A 22,772-nucleotide genomic window follows, 5' to 3' on the forward strand; every position below is an offset into this window, starting at 1 on the left:
GGGTCAGTAAATATTTTACCCGGCCTCTTTTTGACTCGTGCAGTATACAGGTCCTCAATGGAAGGCAGGTTGGCAGTAATTGTTTTTTCTGCAATTCTGATGATCCTCTGAAGTCTGTGTCGGTCCTGTTGGGTTGCAGCACCAAACCAGACAGTTATAGAGGTGCAGATGACAGACTCAATGATTCCTCTGTAGAACTGAATCAGCAGCTCCTTGGGCAGTTTGAGCTTCCTGAGCTGGCGCAGAAAGAACATTCTTTGTTGTGCTTTTTTGATGATGTTTTTGATGTTAGGTGACCATTTTAGGTCTTGAGATATGATAGAACCTAGAAATTTGAAGGTCTCTACTGTTGATACTGTGTTGTCTAGTATTGTGAGAGGTGGAAGGGTGGAAGGGTTTCTCTTAAAGTCTACCACTATTTCTACGGTTTTGAGTGTGTTCAGTTCTAGATTGTTCTGGTCACACCACAAGGATAGTTGTTCAACTTCCCGTCTGTATGCGGATTCATCATTGTCTCGAATGAGTCCGATCATGTTTTGGCCGCAACAAAACTTAAGGAGCCATAACAGAGCAACAGAGTTGAAAAGGATCTTGGAGGTTTTCTAGTCCAACCCCTCGCTCAAGCAGAAGACTCTATACCCCTATTTCCCAAGGTGGGGCCTGTACCACTCTGGGAGCAATTTGATTTTTAATAGGGGCAATTGGAACCTTGTTTAAACCAAGTTATTGTTCTTTTAAGCTTGCTCCACATGAGTAGGAGTTACGTTTTGAATAATGAAAATTATATGTCATGGGGGGGGGGAATCAGGATTTTAGAGATGTTTAAGTGGGGCAATGGCCAAAAAAAGGTTGGGGACCACTGCCCTACACCATTTCAGATAAGTGGCTGTCCAATCACTTCTTGGAGCACCCACAACTTCTGAAGGCAAAGCAGTTCCACTGATTATAGACTGAGTTATCCCCATTCATTCAAGATGGCAGTCTGAAAGGCTGCTATAAAGAAGAGGGAGCCAAACTATTCTCCAAAGCACCTGAGGTTAGAACAAGAAACAATGGGTGGAAACTAATCAGAGAAACAACCTGGAGAAATCAGTCTAAATTTTGATCACATAACAAAAAAAACCAAACACACACACACACACACACACATACCCTACACATGTTTGACAAACAAACAAGGAAAAATTTTCTGCCAGTGAGAACAATCAACTAATGGAACAGCTTTGCCTTCGGAAGTTTTATTTATTTATTTTATTTGTCATACAAATCTAGTATTGTATTGTAGTATGTTTAACATAATATAAGTATAAAGTACAGATAGAAAAGTTAAAAAAGACACTAGGACAGGAATGGTAGGCACAAAGGTGCACTTATGAATGCTTCATCCCTGGAAGCTCTCAAGAAAGAACTAGACTGCAGTCAACAGCGGCTTAGGATCTGCTTGGGCAGAGGGGTTGGACTAGATGACCTTCAATGACCCCCCTTCCAACTCTGATCTGCTTGGGCAGATGACCTGCAATGACCCCCCCCCCCCCTTTCCAACTCTGTTAATCTGTTAGTTGTCTGTTTTTACTGTTTTATTTTCTATGATGAAACAATACCTGTCATCATAGAAACTCAAATAAATGTCCAAAAAACAAAATAGAAAATAGAAAAAAGGGGGCAGGGCCTCGTCCGCCCACTTAGACAGCAGGGGGGGAAAGAAAAGGGCAGCAGCAGCAACCACCACAACAGCAGCAGCAGCAGCAACAACAGTTGCCTCCTCCTCCGTCCAACTGCTCTGTTGTCACTTCCGCCCAAATTCACAGGAGGCGATGAAGGCTGGATGGGGCTCGGCGCCGGGATCGCCGCCGCGGGACGACGGCTCGGGCTTTGCCCGGAGGAGCCCCTTCGTTTGGGGGCTTCTGAGCCTGGGCTTGTGGTGGTGGCAGGTCTCCAGCATGGTCACTCCGGACCAGGTAAAGCCGGCGTCGCGTCGCTAGACCGGGGAGAGGGACGGGGTGCCCGCTTTGGCCGCTGCGATCGTCTGGATGAAGAAGGTCCCCTTCGGGGCTAAGCGAAGCCTCATGAGTCCGGGATGGTGGGATGGGATAGTGGGATGGGGCCGGGGCCGGGGCAGAGGGGCTGCCCTGGAAGAGCCACGGAAGCCGAGCGTCCCCTGGCTAAACTGCAAAAGGACCGGAGGTCGCCGGGGTGAAGGGACTCCCGTGACTCGCATGACTCACAATAACAGTGTGGTGGTTGAAGTTTAGTCCGGCTCACTTCGCTGCTCCGGATTGTTTATTGATTGATTGATCGATCGATTGATTTTGTCCAATACACAACGAGGGTTTTAGTGGGTATACACATAGTAAAATATATAATGAAGGTTATAGACTCATTGTAAAATATATCTAAGAAAGAATAGAAGAGAAGATATAGGAATAAAACATCAATGAAAGAATAGAAGAAGAGATAGAGGAATAGAAGACTCCAACACTTTACCCTTAGATTATCCATGGTTGACCTATCCAGATTCCTAAGAGGTCAGTAAGGGGCAAGAGAACAAGTGCACTAGAGTGTCTTCCGTCCCCTGTCCTTTTGCTCTCCTATATCTCCTGTGCTCTCCTATATCTCCTATACCTTTCTTCTATTCCTATATCTCTTCTTCTATTCTTTCATTGGTATGTTCTATTACTATACCTTCTTTTCTATTCTTTCATAGATATATTTTACTATGAGTATCTCCTCTATAACCTTCATCATGTATTTTACTATATGTGTGTGTGTGTGTGTGTGTTTGTTTTCGTAGATTTTCACGGGTATATGTATGTAGATTGTTATTACACGGGGCAAAACCCGAAATCAGAACAATCTACATATATATATACATACATACATACATACATACATACATACATACATACCCACTAAAACTCTCATTGTGTATTGGACAAAATAAATAAATAAAGTAAGCAAGCAAGCAAGCAAGCAAGCAAGCAAGCAAGCAAGCAAGCAAGCAAGCAAGCAAGCAAGCAAGCAAGCAAGCAAGCAAGCAAGCAAGCAAGCAAGCAAGCAAGCAAGCAAGTATAGGAGATATAGGAAAGCAATAGGACAGGGGATGGAAGGCACTCTAGTGCACTTGCACTCGCCCCTTACTGACCTCTTAGGAATCTGGATAGGTCAACCATGGATAATCTAAGGCAGTGTTTCTCAACCTTAGCAGTTTTAAGATGTGTGGACTTCAACTCCCAGAATTCCTCAGCCAGCATTGCTGGCTGGGGAATTCTGGGAATTGAAGTGCACAAATCTTCAAACTGCCAAGGTTGAGAAACACTGATCTAAGGATAAAGTGTTGGGGGTTTGGGGATGACACTATGGTAATGAGTTCCACGCTTCGACAACTCGGTTACTGAAGTCATGTTTTTTACAGTCAAGTTTGGCGCGGTTAATATTAAGTTTAAATCTGTTGTGTGCTCTTGTGTTGTTGTGGTTGAAGCTGAAGTAGAACACACGGAAAATGGTGCATAAGCGCACCATTTTACCTACCGTCCCTGTCCTACCGTCCTATTGTTTTTATCATTACTTTTTACGTATGTTTATGCAAACTACTATCCTATATATGTTTGACAGACAGACAGACAGACAGACAGACAGACAGATAGATAGATAGATAGATAGATAGATAAAGTTAAGTAAGTAAGTAAGTAACATAGAAACATAGAAGATTGACGGTAGAAAAAGACCTCATGCTCCATCTAGTCTGTCCTTATACTATTTCCTGTATTTTATCTTAGGATGGATATATGTTTATCCCAGGCATGTTTAAATTCAGTTACTGTGGATTTACCAACCACGTATGCTGGATGTTTGTTCCAAGCATCTACTACTCTTTTAATAAAATAATAAGTAAGTAAGTAAGTAAATAAATAAATAACCTCCCCTCAGGGTTGGGAAGGGACCCCTGGAGGTCTTCTAGTCCAACCCCCATGCTCAGGCAGGAGACCCTATCCCACTGCAGATAGAGATCAATGGATGTCAGGTCTCTTCTTTAAAAGTCTTCCGGTGATGGAGCACCCACAACATCTGGAAGCAAACAGTTCCACTGGTTGGTTTGTCCTTTACTGCCAGGACATTTCTCCTTATTCTAAATTGGTTAGTTTCCAATCCAGTGCTTTTTCCCCCTGCCTTCTGTCCTTCTTTGGAAAATAAATTAAATGACCACCCCCTTCTTCTTTATGTCTATGGAGATTCTCAGTCATCCAGGTCATGCTTGTGTGGTTTTTTTTCAAGAGGCAACTGGACTTTCGGGTTATTCTTTGACGACGAAGAGGAAGAAGCTTATTTATTATTTATTCAACATATTTATATGCCGCCCAACTCCCGAAGGACTCTGGGCGACTTCCAGCAAATAAAAATAATTTCTAAAACAGTAAAAACATATTCTAAAACAATAAAAACATTCATTAATAAGCCCAATTAAAACACACATATTCAAACTAATGATCCTCGTTCAATGCTTCCCATCCAGCTTCGTGGATGAGAAGCTAAACGTCTTCAAACAAAAATCAGAAAGTCCAGTTGCCTCTTGAAAAAAGCACCTTTGGGTGCCTCTTCTTTATGGCAATCCCTCGAATATTGGAACTATCATGTCACCTCTCGTCTTTCTTTTCACTAGACTATACATATCCCAGTTCTTGCAACTGTTCTTCATATATTTTAGTCTCCAGTCCCCTAATTATCTTGGTTGCTCTTCTCTGCACTTTTTACAGAGTCTTAACCTTTTTATATTGTGCTAACCAAGACTGATGCAGTCAATATTCCAATGGTGGTCTTACGAAGGCATTATAAAGTGGTACTAACACTTCATATATGATATGTATCTTTTCTTTTATGCACCAGAGACAAATTCCTTGTTTGTCCAATCACACTTGGCCAATAAAGAATTCTATTCTATTCTATTTATTCTGTTCCATTCTGTTCTATCCTATCCTATTCTATTCTATGATCTTGACTCTAGTTGTTGTTAACGCAGACTAGGATTGCATTTTGAATTAAAAAGGGAGCCTTAGCTTTCTGCAACCAGGTAGGTTGGACTACAACCTCATAATTCCAAAACACTATGTGCTGGCAGGCTATTAATTCCTGCCAGCCATTCTTCATATGTTTTAGCCTCCAGGTCTCTATCATCTTTATTGCTCTTTCTACTCCTTCCAAAGTCTCAACATATATATATATATATATATATATGGCTACCTGATAAAGGCAAATATGCCCAAAATAGATCTATAGTAGTCTTCCTTCCTTTTCATTATCATCAAAATATGTTACATACATACTATTATTATTATTATTATTTATTAGATTTGTATGCCGCCCCTCTCCGTAGACTCGGGGCGGCTCACAACAGTGATAAAAACAATACATAATGACAAATCTAATAATTAGAATCTAAAATAGCAATAGTTGTTAACTATTAAAAATACAAGAATAAGAGAGATGAGAAGAAAAATATTACATAAATGGTATTATACACCAGTACAATTAGCACGTTTTCAAATAACGAAGAAAGGAAATTGTTGGCATGGGTGCAAGGAAAAAGGAGTATTTATGCATATGTTTTGGGAATGTAATAAAGTTCAAAAATTTTGGAAACAAATACAAGTGGAAGTGAACAAAATTACGAATGGTAATTGGAAAATAACTAAGGAAGCAGCATTATTGATAAAAAATAGTGAGGTAAAAGAATATGAAGAAATCAAAATTGCAGCGATAGAAAGTGCCCAAGCAACTATAGTGCTTGGGTGGAAAAATGACAATAAATGGACGATAAAAAATTGGTGCAAATATATGGTGGATCATATTCACTATGAAATTATGGAAATTAGACTACATAATTATAATGAAGGGAAATTAGCAGCAACAATGAGGCGGTGGGAGAAGGTTAAAAATTATATATTAACAACATCAGTAAGCGATGCAAATGTAAGAAATAAAATTCAATCACTCTATAAAGAATGAACAATGTAACCCAGAGACAAAGCATATGAAGGATATAAAATTGATTCCTCCCTGGTGAAGGGGTTTTTTTTTGTATGGTGATGGTACACTTATGTTTTCTGTTTTGTTTTTTGTAAAAAAATTTAAAAATCAATTAAAAATTATATTTAAAAAAATAATAAAAAAAATAATGACAAATCTAATAATTAGAATCTAAAATAGCAATAGTTGTTAACTACTTTTGAAATATTACCTAAAAATTCACAACCAATTAATATGAATATATATCGCAATAGCAGTAGCATTTTAGACTTACATACCGCTTCACAGTGTTTTACAGTCCTCTCTAAGCGGTTTACAGAGAGTCAGCCTATTGCCCCGAACAATCTGGGTACTCATGTTACTGACCTTGGAAGGATGGAAGGCTGAGTCAACCTTGAGCCTACTGAGATTCGATCTGCCAAACTGCTGGCAGCCGGTAATCAGCAGAAGTAGCTTGCATTACTGCTCTGTATTGTTTATATTTTATAACTTCTCTGGATAGCTTTGGAATCCATCAGAGTCTTCGGAGAAGGGTGGCATATAAATTATTATTATTATTTATTAGATTTGTATGCCGCCCCTCTCCGTAGACTAAATCTGATTAATAAATCCTGCAGAGGGAATGGTCCAGTGGTTGGATTCAATTTTTTTTGCTACCAATTCTGTGAGTGTGGCTTGGTAAGCGTGGTGTGGTTTGTTGGGCACGGCAGGGGGAAAATACTGTAAAATCTCCATTCCCTCCCCATTCCAGGGGAAGGATACTGCAAAATCCCCATTTCCTCCCGATCAGCTGGGAGTCAGGAGGCAGAGAATAGATGAGGTGGGGCCAGTCAGAGGTGGCATTTACCGCTTCTCAAACTGCTCAAAATTTCTGCCACCAATTCTCCAGAACTGGTCAGAACCTGCTGAATCCTACCTCTGGATTCAATGGCCCAAAGTTTACATTATTTTCACATTATGTCTTTGAGGCTGTCCTGGTTCCCAGTGACTGCATGGGCTAGTCCTTGAAGTTTTCATAGTGAGATTTTTGAAACTGGGTTGCCCCCTTTCCCTGAGAGCGACTGGCCTAAGGTCACCCAACTAGTTGGTTTTATGCCAAAGGCAGAACTGTTTGTTTATTTATTTATTTATTTTGTCCAATACATAATACACATTGAAGAGAAAGATATGTAATATTATAAGTAAAGAAAATAATAGAAGAAAAGATATAAAAGTATAGGTGAACATATTTGAAAGGAAGAAAAGATAAATGAGATAAGGAGAGACAATTGGACAGGAGACAGAAGGCACACTGGTGCCCTTATGTAGGCCCCTTACTGACCTCTAAGGAACCTGGAGAGGTCAATTGTGGATAGTCTAAGGGAAAAATGTTGGGGGTTAGGGGTTGACACTACTGAGTCAGATAATGAGTTCCATGCTTCGACAACTCGGTTGCTGAAGTCATATTTTTTACAGTCAAGTTTGGAGCGGTTAATATTAAGTTTGAATCTGTTGCGTGCTCTTGTGTTGTTGCGATTGAAGCTGAAGTAGTCATTGACAGGTAGAACGTTGCAGCATATGATCTTGTGGGCAATACTTAGATCGTGTTTTAGGCGACGTAGTTCTAAGCTAGGATTGATAGTCTGCTTTCGTAGGGTATTCTGTTTCGAGTGGAGGAGTGAAGGGCTCTTCTGGTGAAGTATCTTTGGACATTTTCAAGGGTGTTGATGTGCGAGATGTGGTATGGGTTCCAGACAGATGAATTATATTCAAGGATGGGTCTGGGAAAAGTTTTGTAGGCTCTTGTGAGTAGTATGAGATTGCCAGAGCAGAAGCTACGTAGGATCAGGTTAACAACTCTAGAAGCCTTTTTGGCGATATTGTTGCAGTGGGCTTTGGCACTTAGATCATTTGATATTAGTATTCCAAGGTCTTTTACTGAGTGGGGGTTGGCTGTGAAATTTTGTTTATTCAGTTTATATATGAGGTTCGGATTCTTTTTGCCGATGTGGAGGGTAGAACATTTGCTGGTTGATATTTGAAGTTGCCATGTGCTAGACCAATGTGAGACAAAGTCGAGGACAAACTAGAATTCAGAGTCTTCCAGTTTCTGATGCATTCACTACTACAGTACTGGTCAATTTGTTTCCTTCTTGTCCTTCCAATCAGGTCTAGTGTAGTTACAGGAAAAAAAACCCCCAAGGATTCTGCTGGCATCTTTTCCAACCAGCACGTTATATTAATAGATAAGGTTTCGTCTCACTTTGTCAAAAATAACAAAATTGATAAGAGGATTGAAATTGAGGTGAGGTGGACATGAAAGTAGTTTCTCTTTGTTATTGTTGCTGGCTTCATCTTTGGTGACCATATTGATATTTTATTTTGATGATGATTACATTTTTACCTTGCCTTTTAAAATACGTTTACAACTCAAGGCAGGAAACTTACGTAACTTTCCCGATCTTCTGTTTTTCACACAACAGCAACCTTGTGAAGTTGAAAGAAACTGAGCGATTGAGCCAGAGCCTTTGTATTCAGTATTTCTACACCAAAATTTCTTAATGAGAGAAAAGGTTGGGAAAGAGGGTGAGGCCCCATCCCACTAATATCAGAATACTAAGAGCACAATCGTTTTGAATCTTTTGCTCGGGTGCTTTCAAAGGGAGCCTGACTATCAGCTGATAGTAGGGCTCCTTTGATTTTGGGTGTAGTACTATTCAGGGACAATTTTAAATCAAATTGACTGGTTCCTAATATGATTTGATTGCTTATTTGTACCCAGACTATCATTCAGTTTGTACCTTATAATTCTTGAAGAATGTATCTTTTCTTTTATGTATACTGAGAGCATATGCACTGGCTGCCGATCGGTTTCCGGTCACAATTCAAAGTGTTGGTAATGACCTTTAAAGCCCTACATGGCATTGGACCAGAATACATCCAGAACCGCCTTCTACCGCACGAATCCCAGCGGCCGATTAGGTCCCACAGAGTTGGCCTTCTCCGGGTCTCGTTGACCAAACAATGTCGTTTGGCGGGCCCCAGGGGAAGAGCCTTCTCTGTGGCGGCCCCGGCCCTCTGGAATCAACTCCCCCCAGAGATTAGAACAGCCCCCACCCTCCTTGTCTTTCGCAAATTACTCAAGACCCACCTTTATCACCAGGCATGGGGGAACTGAGACATCCTCCCCCAGGCTTTTATATTTTATGTTTGGTATGTATGTGTTGTATGGTTTTAAATTGTTGGGGTTTTAGATATGTTTTATTTTAATATTACATTTGTCTCACTGTTATATTGTTTTTGTATTACTGTTGTAAGCCGCCCCAAATCTTCGGAGAGGGGCGGCATACAAATCTAATAACTAACTAACTAACTAACTGAATGAATGAATGAATGAATGAATGAATGAATGAATGAATGAATGAATGAATGAATAAATAAATAAATAAATAAATAAATAAATAAAATGCACCAAGATAAATTCCTTGTGTGTCCAATCATACTTGGCCAATAAAAATTATCTTCCCTTCTCTCCTATTCTATTTTCTATTCTATTCTCTATTCCAGTGGTTCTCAACTTTTCTAATGCTGCGACCCCTTAATACAGTTCCTTATGTTATGGTGACCTCCAACCATATGTCTAGCACTAATTATCCCAACAGAGTTTTAAGCTGATTGGCAGGAAGGTCAGAGGGACACCCCCATTGTAAACAGCTGATTGGTCAGGTTGTAAAAATATATTCCAAGGCAGCAGAATAGAAGCTGAAGTTCCTAACACCATGGGAAATTTGTCTTTTCCCATGGTCTTAGGCGACCCCTGTGAAATGGTCGTTCAATCTCCAAAGAGGTCCTGACCCCTAGGTTGAGAACTACTGAGTTACACTAATATCAAAGAAATGGTAGAATAGAATAATTAAAGAAAGGATGCAAAAGGAAGAGACAAATGAAAAGTGAATGACAAAAATTAAAATGTTTTCTAAAAAAAATTCAATAATTGAATTATTAAATTGTCCTGTGGAGAGTTTGCCACAGCAAGTTGGCTGTGGTGAGTTGTCCTATTCCGATCCCAGAATAATATTGAATAGTGATGTTTACAGTCCAAAGGAAAGGTTAGAGTTGGGGAAACAACAGAAACCACCAAGGCTTAAAAATATCACTGGGGACTGGGTAGAACTCAGCACTGATTGTATTAATGAAACACTCTAGTGCGTAGTATTTGTGCACTAAAACAATGGGAGAAGAAGAGGGGGATCCACTTAAATAGAACCAGTTTGGTGCAGTGGTTATGGCATCCAGCTAAAAACTGGTATACTTTAAGTTCCAGTCTGCCTTGGACATGAAGCCAACAGGTTACCTTGAGCCAGTCACTCTCTCTCAGCCCTAGAAAAGAAGCAATGGCAAGCCACTTCTGAAAAAAACTGCAGGGATTTGTCTCTAGGCAGTCTCTGAGAATCAGACATGATTGAACAGATGGGGAGAAAAATAACACCACTCCAAAACTGATTTTGTGTGAAGATCTTGCATGGATGCTTTTAGAGGGAGTCTGACTATCAGCTGATAGTAAGGCTCATTAGGTATGGGTGTAGTATTATCCAAGGACAATTTAAAATAATGTTATCAGATGTTTACCTTGCTGAGGAGAGAAGGATTATCTTAAAGTCCCCGAGCCACATTTTGTGCCTAAGGGAGTGTGATCTCAGCCTAGATCAGGGGTCTAGAGCCCTCTGGAGCCGCATGGGACTCTTTCATCCACCAGGCCTTGGTTATCATATTTGTGCTACTGGGCAACATTCTGAATAAGTTCCAAACAGTTTCCAATTTGACCAGAAAATTAGAACATTATATGCAATCAATAAAGCAAGGATTTTAGAACAATATCAGACCTCTGAAAAGTATAAGCATGCATATACAGTGATACCTTGTCTTACAAACGCCTCGTCATACAAATTTTCGAGATACAAACCCGGGGTTTAAGATTTTTTTGCCTCTTCTTACAAACTATTTTCACCTTACAAACCCACTGCCGTCACTGGGATGCCCCGCCTCCGGACTTCCATTGCCAGCGAAGCACCTGTTTTTGCACTGCTGGGATTCCCCTTAGGCTCTCCTCCATGGGAAACCCTACCTCCGGACTTCCATGTTTTTGTGATGCTGCAGGGGAATCCCAGCAGCGCAAAAACGGGCGCTTCGCTGGCAACGGAGGTTTGGATGTGGAGTTTCCCAGCAAGGAGAGCCTCAGTGAAATCGCAGCATTGCAAAAACACAGAGGTCCGGAGGTGGGGTTTCGAGGACTTCAGTGTTTTTGCAATGCTGTGATTTCGCTGATGCTCCCCTCGCTGGGAAACCCCACCTCCAGACTTCTGTTGCCAGCAAAGAGCTCGTTTTTGTGATGCTGGGATTCCCCTGCTGGGATTCCCTTGCAGCATTGCAAAAACACAGAAGCCCAGAGGTGGGGTTTCCCATGGAAGGGAGCTTCAGGAGAATCCCAGCAGCACAAAAACGGGCGCTTCGGCTGGCAAAAGGGATGAATTTTGGGCTTGCACGCATTAATCGCTTTTCCATTGATTCCTATGGAAAACATTGTTTCATCTTACAAACGTTTCACCTTAAGAACCTCGTCCCGAAACCAATTAAGTTTGTAAGACAAGGTATCACTGTATACCTATTACTTGGGTTGGGCCCCTTTTGCAGCAATTACTGTCTCAATGCAGCATGGCAGGGAAGCTATCAGCCCGTGGGACTGCTGAGATGTTATGGAACACCAGGATGCTTCAACAACGGCCTTCAGCTCTTCTGTATTGTTCAGTCTCACGCCTCTCATCTTTCTCTTGGCAGTGCCCCATAGATTCTCTATGGGATTCAAGTCAGGCGAGTTTGCTGGCCAAACAAGACCAGTAATCCCACGTTTATTGAAGCAGGTTTTGGTGCTTTTGGCAGTGTGGGCAGGTGCTAGAAAATTTAAGTCAGCATCCCCATAAAGCTTGTGTGCAGATGGAAGCATAGAATGCTCCAAAATCTCCTGGTAGACGGCTGCATTAACTCTGGACAAAGAAGCACAGTGGACCAACACCAGCAGGTGACATGGCTCCCCAAATCATCACAGACTGTGGAAACCTTTGGAAACCAAAGACCCAGAGTATGGAGGAAGAATGGAGAGGAACACACTGCAAGATGCTTGAGGTCCATTGTAAAGTTTCCATAGTCTGTGTTGATTTAGAAAGCCGTGTCAATTGCCAAGCACCTGAATTTTGATTATATGACCACGAGGCTACTTCAAAGGTTGTAACTATGAAAAACAGACATAAGTCCCCTTTTTCAGTGCTGTTATAACTTTGAATAGGGGCGGGTTCTGACTTACTTTGCTGCCAGTCCGCTTTGTCCAGTGAGGCACAGAAGCAAAAAACAGCATCTGTGCATGCGCAGAAGTGAAAAACAACATGGCGCCACCTAGAGAGCCGGTTCAGGGATGTGGCCAGGCGGCCATTGCTGCCAGTTCAGCAAGCAGGGGAAATTCCCTCTACCGGTTATATGGAACTGGTCCAAACCGGTAAGAACCCACCTCTGCTTTGAATAGTCACTAAGCAAACTACAGTGGTACCTCTACTTATGAACTTAATTCGTTCCGTGACCAGGTTCTTAAGTAGAAACGTTTGTAAGAAGCAATTTTTCCCATAGGAATCAATGTAAAAGCAAATAATGTGTGCGATTGGGGAAACCATAGGGAGGGGGGAAGCCCTATTTCCTCCCCGGAGATTCCTAGAGAGGCCCCATGGAGGCTTCTCCCTGCCTTTTCCAGTCCTGTTTCCTCCCAGAAGATTCCTAGAGAGGCCCCACAGAGGCTTCTCCCTGCCTTTTCCGGATACAGTTTTGGAGGCTTGGGTTTGTAAGTGGAAAATGGTTCTTGAGAAGAGGCAAAAAAATCTTGAATACCCGGTTCTTATCTAGAAAAGTTCGTAAGTAGAGGCGTTCGTAGGTAGAGGTACCACTGTATTGTAAGTCGAAGACTGCCTATAATGAAAAGCTGGTGAGTAGACCAGCTCTTCAGAATGTTTCTGGACCAGGAGAGGACAGGAAATCGCCCACATGAACGCTGAACACTTGTTACTTTCAAAGAGACCACACGATAGTGGTTCTCACTGGGTTCTGAGCACTGGGAGACAACGGATATAACTCTCTTCCTCACAACCACACTCGGCACCTTTTAAAAGTCACCATGTTCGTAAAGTTCCCTTTTCTAATCACGTTTAGAAATTGCTTGTTAAGTACTTTTGAAATATTACCTAAAAATTTGCAGCCAATTAATTGAGAGCATAAAATGACACAAACTATTTTAACATTGAAAATAGCAAAGGATATGCAGAGAAATGGAATCAGAAATTAGTCATGTCAGCATCAAAGTTTGCTTCTATGGCTAGACTGTGCCCAGAAGATGTTACAAAGGAACCAGCAAATGAGGAACAAGTTTTATTTGACAAGACAGAAATGGCATCGAAAGTGGATCTGCAAATAACTACAAGAATGACACGGAAGACGGTGCTTCACTGTACATATTTATTTATTTATTTATTTATTTATTTGTTTATTTATTTTTGTTTGTTTTGTCAAGTACGTATTGGAAGTATACAAAGATGTAATAGAAACATAGAAACATAGAACCTCATGGTCCATCTAGTCTGCCCTTATACTATTTTCTGTATTTTATCTTAGGATGGATATATGTTTATCCCTGGCATGTTTAAATTCAGTTACTGTGGATTTATCTACCACGTCTGCTGGAAGTTTGTTCCAAGGATCTACTACTCTTTCAGTAAAATAATATTTTCTCATGTTGCTTTTGATCTTTCCCCCAACTAACTTCAGATTGTGTCCCCTTGTTCTTCTGTTCAATCTCCCTCTTCCTGCTTCTTATACCTCTAGCTATGCAATAATATTTATATACATGATACTGGTAAAAAAGAAAAGAAAAGAATGAAACATTGGGACAGGGGATGGAAGGCACTCTGGTACACTTATGCACGGCCCTTACTGACCTATTAGGAATCAGGAGAGGTCAACAGTGGACAGTCTAAGGGTAAGGTTTTGAGGATTAGGTTATGATACTACAGAGTCTGGTAGTTCATAGAACTCAAAGTGAGTTCTATGCATCAATTACTCGGTTACTAAAGTCGTATTTCGTGCAGTCATGTTTAGAGCATTTTACTTTAAGTTTGTATCTGTTGTGTGCTCGTGTGTTGCTGTGGTTGAAGCTGAAGTAGTTGTGGACAGGAAGGACGTTGTAGCAGATGATTTTATGGGCTATGCTTAGGTCGTGTTTAAGGCGATGTAGTTCTAAGCTTTCTAAACCTAGGATTGTAAGTCTAGTTGCGTAAGGTATTCTGTTGCGAGTGGAGGAGTGGAGGGCTCTTCTAGTAAAGTATCTCTGGACATTTTCTAGAGTGTTTATGTCCGAAATGCGGTGTGGGTTCCAGACAGATGAGCTGTATTCAAGGATTGGGTCTGGCGAAGGTTTTGTATGCTCTGGTTAGTAGTGTGAGATTATGGGAGCAGAAGCTACGTAGTATTAGGTTAACAGCACTTGAAGCCTTTTTGGCGATGTTGTTGCAATGGGCTTTGGCACTTAGGTCATTTGATATGAGTATTCCAAGGTCTTTTACAGAGTGAGGGTTGTTGGTAAGGTCCTGTTTATTCAGCTTGTATTTGGTGTTATAAAAGAAACTTTTATAAAAGAAACTTGCTAATGCTTTAAAAATCCATGGAGAAATACAAATAATAACCCAAAATTCAGTCACAGTTTTGTTCTATATAGTATTAACCTCATGAACTGCAAAGTTTCCTCTTTATGCTACATAGTCAAAATGGACAGTGATGAATATATACATGTTTATATAGGTATAGGTGCAGGTATGTACCCATACCTGCACCTATACATATGTATGTACAAGGCACATGTATACGTGTGTTATGTAGGTGTTTGTGTAGATATACACACTCTCTTGAGAATAGGCAACACAATAGGCTCACAATTATATACTTTTATATTTCAAATTTTGTACTTGACTCAGTAAGACAATATCTCTAATAACTTATCTCAATTTACCAAAATTCAGTACTATTTATTTATTTATTTAGTGTTGGATTTGCAAAAGAGACTAGTTTTTAAAAGAATCTTGTGAGAAGAATCAAGAAATCAAACTCTATAGCTGTGATGGCAAACCTATGGCGCACGTGGAGCCATATTGGAGGGCACACAAGGCGTTGCCCTATGTCAGCTCCAGTATACATGCGTGCGTTAGCCAGCTGATTTTCAGCCTTGGGGAAGGCTGTTTCATCATTTAGAAAACAGACTTCCGGTTTGTACATTGTGCTGTTTCTCGCACTACGGGGCTTCAGGAAGCTTCCCTGAAGGCTCTAGAATGCAAAAAACAGCCCAATGGGCAAACAGGAAGTCCAGTTTGCCCATTCATCCGTTTTTCACCATCCCAGGTTTCAGTGAGGCCTCTGAACATGTGTAGGGACGGGGAAGATTGTGCACATGAGCAGGGGCGGCGCGGAGGTGCATGCATGTGGAGGAGGAAATGGATCTGGGCATGTGAGCACGTGCTAAAACAAACACACACACACACACACTTTTGGCATATGAATCAAAAAAGGTTTGCCATCACTGCTCTATAGCATTACTCGGGTGGACTAAAGATTAAGACTGTCATAAGTAAAAGGAAGGAATATAATGTTGGTTTCTTTGATCAAGTTTAAATTAAGATATGTTGCTACTTATGCCTACCCTTTTTGGACTTTCTGGTGGAACCGAAAAGATGATGCCTTATGGATTTGTCTACAGATAAAACATGGATGAACTAAAAGACAGTGAATGGTTACAAAAGTATTTTATATTTTGCAGTAATGTAGGTTGAAAGTAATTTTTATATGTTTTCTTTCTCTTGGCTATATTCTTTTTATTCTTCTATGCTTAGTTTTTTCTCTCTTTTTTCTGACCTTTGCATTTTCACTTTTCCTTTCCTTTCTTGTTATTAGTTTGGCTATTACGTTTCACTATTGTAACTGAAATCCTTAATAAAATTACATTTATTGGAGGTTTTTTTTTTTTTTTCATTTTTAGCCTTGTGATTAAGTTGTTGCTTTCTAGCACATCTTTTTGTGAAGTTGTTCCCTAAATTTCAAGATTCTGACATCCAGCTTCCTCTTGCGATTTTCAGTGATTCTGATTCAGTTTCTATCCTGTTTCTTCACTCACTTCAGGAAGTCTTCAACCACAGTACAAACTTAAGAATACAGCTGTACAATTGGAAAAGTGTTAGCTTGTTTCTCAATTATTTGTATTGTGCTTCAGCAGTGGTGGGTTTCTCCCAGTTCCGATTGGTTCTTAGAACTGGTAGCAATGGCAGCAGGAGGCCCCGCCTACCTGCCCAGGATCCTTCTGTGCATGCGCAGAAGTATTGTTTGAGCGTGCACACATACCAGTGCAGAAATATTGTGTGGGCGTGCACACGAACCCACTTCTGTGTTTCAAGACTTGAGTCCAAAGGCAAACAGACTTATTTTGGTACAGATCCTTCTGTTCAAGATCTCTATTGCATCTGCTTAACCAAGTTTGGTCTCTTTTGCATCTGCTTAACCGAGTTTGATTGAAAAACAGTACCGTAATTTTCCCAACCCTGGTTCTCTTTTCAGACAGAATATGGAAAAGGAACATCTCTATCTCATTTTTTTTCCATTGGGGAAAATGATTCCTCAATCTGAGTATTGTATTGGCAGTTGAGTGTTAGCAAAAACTTCAGAAGAGAAGGATTCAGGGGTAGTGATTTCTGACAGTCTCAAAATGGGTGAACAGTGCAGTCAGGCAGTAGGGAAAGCAAGTAGAATGCTTGGCTGCATAGCTAGAGCTGTAACAAGCAGGAAGAGGGAGATTGTGATCCCGCTGTATAGAGCGCTGGTGAGACCACAACTGGAACACTGTGTTCAGTTCTGGAGACCTCACCTACAAAAAGATATGGACAAAATTGAACGGGTCCAAAGACGGGCTACAAAAATGGTGAAAGGTCTTAAGCATAAAACTTATCAGGAAAGACTTAATGAACTCAATCTGTATAGTCTGGAGGACAGAAGGGAAAGGGGGGACATGATTGAAACATTTAAATATGTTAAAGGGTTAAATAAGGTTCAGGAGGGAAGTGTTTTTAATAGGAAAGTGAACATAAGAACAAGGGGGCACAATCTGAGGTTAGTTGGGGGAAAGATCAAAAGCAACATGAGAAAATATTATTTGACTGAAAGAGTAGTAGATGCTTGGAACAAAATTCCAGCTGACGTAGTTGGTAAATCCACAGTAACTGAATTTAAACATGCCTTGGATAAACATATATCCATCCTAAGATAAAATACAGGAAATAGTCTAAGGGCAGACTAGATGGACCATGGGGTCTTTTTCTGCCGCCAATCTTCTATGTTTCTATCCTGCCATTTAAAAAAAGGCACAGGGTCCATGCAGAGACCAAGCTTCACGGATATGCTTATTGTTTCTCCACCGCTTCCTTGCAGCCAAGGCCTGATGATCTTCCCTGGTTTGTCTTGGCAGGTGAAACCTCGTATCGTCATGGAGCAATTGCTCTGGGTCAGTGGTGGCGCAATCGGGGAGGTAAACACGTTCAGGATCCCTCTCATCACAGCAACATCTTACGGCAGCCTTTTGGCCTTTTCAGAAGCCAGGAAGACTTCTGCTTCTGACAGCGGAGCTAAATTCATAGCCCTTCGCAGATCAGTAGACAAAGGTTTGTTGAGGGTTAAGAAGCAGGAGGGACGGGAGTGGACGGTGGTTTACGTCTCAGGGACAGAGGTCTAGGGCAGGGGTAGGCAAAGTTGGCTCTTCTATGACATGTGGACTTCAACTCCCAGAATTCCTGAGCTGTAAAACAGAACCTTGGAAAATAAAAATAATAATACCCTCATGCCCTCATCACCTCGAGGTTCGACTACTGTAACGCCCTCTACATGGGGCTACCCTTGAAGAGTGTTCGGAAACTTCAGATTGTGCAGAATGCAGCTGCGAGAGCAATCATGGGCTTCCCTAGGTATGCCCATGTTACACCAACACTCCACAGTCTGCATTGGTTGCCGATCAGTTTCCGGTCACAATTCAAAGTGTTGGTTATGACCTATAAAGCCCTTCATGGCATCGGACCAGAATATCTCCAGGACCACCTTCTGCCGCACGAATCCCAGCGACCGGTCAGGTCCCACAGAGTTGGCCTTTTCCGGGTCCCGTCGACAAAACAAAGTTGTCTGGCTGAACCCAGAGGAAGAGCCTTCTCTGTGGTGGCCCCAACCCTCTGGAATCAACTCCCCCCAGAGATTAGGATTGCCCCCACCCTCCTTGCCTTTCGCAAACTCCTTAAAATCCACCGCTTCCGTCAGGTATGGGGAAATTGATTCTCCTGGGCCGTTTCCATTTTATGTATGGTTTGTATGAGATGTATGATTGTTTTTTATATTAAGGGTTTTAAATTGTTTTAACCATTGGATTTGTACTGTTTGTTGTTGTGAGCCGCCCCGAGTCTCTGGAGATAATAATCCTCTACCAACCACATATCCAATTAATTTCTTCCCCTAGGCCATTACAAGTTATGCATGGTATGTTTGTGTGTATGTTTGGTTTTTTATAATTAGGGTTTTTAGTTGTCTTATTAAATTGGATTGTTATGTATTGTTTTTTGCCATTATTGTTAGCCGCCCCGAGTCTGCAGAGAAGGGCGGCATACAAATCCAATAAATAAATAAATAAATAAATTTAAATTATCTCTGTTGAAAACTCGGACAGGGCAGTGCAACCTGCTAGTAATTCAAGAGGAGGCTGGTGTTAAACTCAAACAGCCTAGCCCAGTGATGGCAAACCTTTTTTTCCTAGGGTGCCCAAAGAGCATGGATGTGTGCTATCGCACATGTGTGAGGGCCCACATACATAATTCAATGCGTTGGGAGGGGGGGAAAAGCTTCCCCCACTACCCGGAGGCCCTCTGGAGGCCAGAAATGGCCTGTTTCCCAATTTCTGGTGGGCCCAATAGGCTCGTGTTTCACCCTCCCCAGGCTCCAAAGGCTTCCCTGGAGCCAGTGGGAGGGTAAAAGCGCACTCCCCCATTCCCCCAGAGGCTCTCTGGAAGCCAAAAGTGTCCTCCCAGAGTGTCTCTGCGAGCCAAAAATCAGCTGGCTAAGCATACGCATGCATGTTGGAGCTGAGCTAGGGCAACAGTTCACATGCCAGCAGATATGGCTCCGCATGCCACCTGTGGCACCCGTGCCATAGATTCACTGTCACTGGCCTAGCCCAAGCCTGTCAAACATGCGGCCTGCAGGCCAGATTGTTTGTTTTTTGTTTTTTTGTTTTTTGTTTTGTTTGTTTGTTTGTTTGACTTCTATGCCGCCCAACCCCGTGGGACTCAGGGTGACTTACAACAATATAAAAACACAATATAATACAATAATAGAAGAAGTCAATACACTGGTACCTCTACCTAAGAAAGCCTGTACTTACAAACTTTTCTAGATAAGAACCAGGTGTTTAAGATTTTTTTGCCTCTTCTCAAGAACCATTTTCCACTTACAAACCCAAGCCTACGAAACTGTAACTGGAAAAGGCAGGGAGAAGCTTCCCTGGGGCCTCTCTAGGAATCTCCTGGGAGGAAACAGGGCCTCCACCCTCCCTGTGGTTTCCCCAATCACACGCATTATTTGCTTTTACATTATTTGCTTTTACATTGCTTCGTCTTACAAACTTTTCTACTTAAGAACCTGGTCACGGAACAAATTAAGTTCTTAAGTAGAGGTACCACTGTATTAATATTAAAACACATTAAAATAATAAAAACAATTAAATCCTATTATAAGCCCACAACAATCCAATCAACCAAACATACATAATAATACAGTGTTGCCTCGATTTTCACGGGGGATGCATTCCGAGACCGCCCGCGAAAGTCGAATTTCCGCAAAGTAGAGATGCGGAAGTAAATACACTATTTTTGGCTCTGAACAGTATCACAAGCCTTCCCTTAACACTTTAAACCCCTAAACTGCAATTTCTCATTCCCTTAGCAACCATTTAGATTATTACTCACTATGTTTGTTTATTAAAGTTTATTAAAAGAAAGATTTATTAAAGGTGGACGAAAGTTTGGCGATGACGTATGATGTCATCGGGCGGGAAAAACCATGGTATAGGGGGGGAAAACGCAAAGTATTTTTTAATTAATATTTTTGAAAAACCGTGGTATAGTCATTTCGCGAAGTTTGAACCCATGAAAATCGAGGGAACACTGTACATCAATGCATCACGTGGTGGCCACACGCACACCTGGTTTAGCGAAGGAGGCAAAAAGTCCCGATACGTCACGTGATGCTGCTACGATGATGCATGTTTGACACCCCTGACCTAGTCTGTGTGTACTGGTGGTAGGAGGAAAATTATAATCCACGATCTGCCTGCTCTTCTAGGTGCTAACTGGAGCCCAACTTCGTTCATAGTTGATGATGGTTCCCTCACAGACGGTCTCAACCTTGGAGCTGTGGTGGTAGATAGGGAAAAGGACATGGTGTTCTTGATATATACTCTCTGTGCACACTACCGTGGGTGCTCCACGGCCAGCGTCATGATAATTCGCAGCTTGGATGATGGTGTCACGTGGAGCCTTCCCCGGAACCTCTCTAAGGAAATTGGCACGACCATGTTTGCCCCTGGACCGGGCTATGGCATCCAGGTAAGCTTACAACCTCAAGCATAGAGGTGGTACAAATGATTGTGCTGAATTATTCACCTTTTTTCTTTATATGTATCATGATGATGATGTGAGACTGGAACAGAACAGAGCCTGTAGCAAGCATTCCGATCAACAGTACCATTGATCCTTATCAAATGCCATTTTTGCAAAAGAGCAAATTTCTGCTACCCCTTCCAAGTGAATAAGTCAGCAAATAGGAGCAGATGAACTAATTCTGCTGGATTGGAAGGCTCCCTTAACAACATCTGAAAGAATGTCCCCTCTATTCCCCCTCCCCCGAAGGGAAACTGCCCTTCCCCAGTGGGCCGACCTCTAGGAAGGAACAGGATGCCATAATTCTGACAGTCTCAAAATGGGTGAACAGTGCAGTCAGGCGGTAGGGAAAGCAAGTAGGATGCTTGGCTGCATAGCTAGAGGTATAACAAGCAGGAAGAGGGAGATTATGATCCCGCTATATAGAATGCTGGTGAGACCACATTTGGAATACTGTGTTCAGTTCTGGAGACCTCACCTACAAAAAGATATTGACAGAATTGAACGGGTCCAAAGACGGGCTACAAGAATGGTGGAAGGTCTTAAGCATAAAACGTATCAGCAAAGACTTAATGAACTCAATCTGTATAGTCTGGAGGACAGAAGGAAAAGGGGGGACATGATCGAAACATTTAAATATATTAAAGGGTTAAATAAGGTCCAGGAGGGAAGTGTTTTTAATAGGAAAGTGAACACAAGAACAAGGGGACACAATCTGAAGTTAGTTGGGGGAAAGATCAAAAGCAACATGAGAAAATATTATTTTACTGAAAGAGTAGTAGATCCTTGGAACAAACTTCCAGCAGACGTGGTAGATAAATCCACAGTAACTGAATTTAAACATGCCTGGGATAAACATAGATCCATCCTAAGATAAAATACAGAAAATAGTATAAGGGCACACTAGATGGACCAGGAGGTCTTTTTCTGCCGTCAGACTTCTATGTTTCTATGTTTCTATAATTGCCACATCAAAATGAAGCAACGGAGAAAATTTTCTCAATGAGACGACCTCGATTGAATCAAGATCGCTCCTTTTATTGTATTTCACTTTTCCTGACATGTGGTACAGAATAACCAATCCGCGAACGCCACATACATTAAGCCATCCCCCAACTACCATTCACTCATGCGCTGTATAAGGCAACCTCCTCGTGACTTCCCTATAGATAATTAATAGAAGCTCCATTCATTGCCTTTTCCTGGATTGTGTGTTTACTGGTGATTAGTAAAGGAATGAGAGTAAGGCATATATTTCCTTGTATGGAAGTTAGCTATACCTTATCTTAATGCTGTATATCAAGTTAATTATTTTCCACCTGGTCATGGATTCTGCAGCTTGCTTACTCAGCCTGGACTTTGCTGCCTTTCCATAGAGGAAGAATAAGGTTTTTACAGCACCCATTTGGCTAAAACATCACCCTTCAGCAATATTCTATCCCAATGCTCAGTGCCTAAGAACCTATGATTACAACACCCCCCCAGCTGGGCCACCAAACTGGAAAAGTTGTGGACTGCTGAAGTGCTCCATTATACCTGATAGAAAACTATCCAGCTGTATCCAGAATATGTTTAATCATATTCCAAGAAGACTCAGAGTTAATCATTAATACAGTCACAAATAACCCAGTTTTAATTGTAGGAGGAGAAAAAGACCCACATAAGAATTGTGGATGTGAGGATATCAAAATCCACAGAAATCTCCACATATAAAATACAGGCACAGGCATCCAATCCTAAGCAAAGGCAGCTTTTTCATGGGAGAATGAAGTCCACTCTCTCTTTTTCTTTTGAGAAAGAGATGGAGGAGAAAAGCAGTACAGTCCAACATTGAAAGAAACGGCAATTAAGTGCTCACATTGCTAGCTGTCAACCGGAGAAGACACGCAGTATTGCTTCCAAGCCAAATTCTTTATTGTTCCACGCTTATAGACAGAATCTTGCCAAAGTGAA

The 22,772-nt window shown here is 41.4% G+C and overlaps 1 protein-coding gene across 1 annotated transcript in view; it reads left to right on the forward strand.

Annotated features, from left to right (window-relative positions):
* Positions 1-1,778: 1,778 nt before the first annotated feature.
* Positions 1,779-22,772, forward strand: part of NEU1 (neuraminidase 1) — a 34,013-nt gene continuing 13,019 nt past the window's right edge. The window contains exons 1-3 of the mRNA XM_070737655.1: positions 1,779-1,958; positions 17,594-17,786; positions 20,503-20,765. Coding sequence (XP_070593756.1) covers positions 1,815-1,958; positions 17,594-17,786; positions 20,503-20,765 — 600 coding nt within the window. The 5' untranslated portion in view covers positions 1,779-1,814. The remainder of the gene's footprint in view (positions 1,959-17,593; positions 17,787-20,502; positions 20,766-22,772) is intronic.

The sequence above is a fragment of the Erythrolamprus reginae genome, chromosome 2 (assembly GCF_031021105.1).
Source record: "Erythrolamprus reginae isolate rEryReg1 chromosome 2, rEryReg1.hap1, whole genome shotgun sequence".
NCBI classification, from domain to species: Eukaryota; Metazoa; Chordata; class Lepidosauria; order Squamata; family Dipsadidae; genus Erythrolamprus; species Erythrolamprus reginae.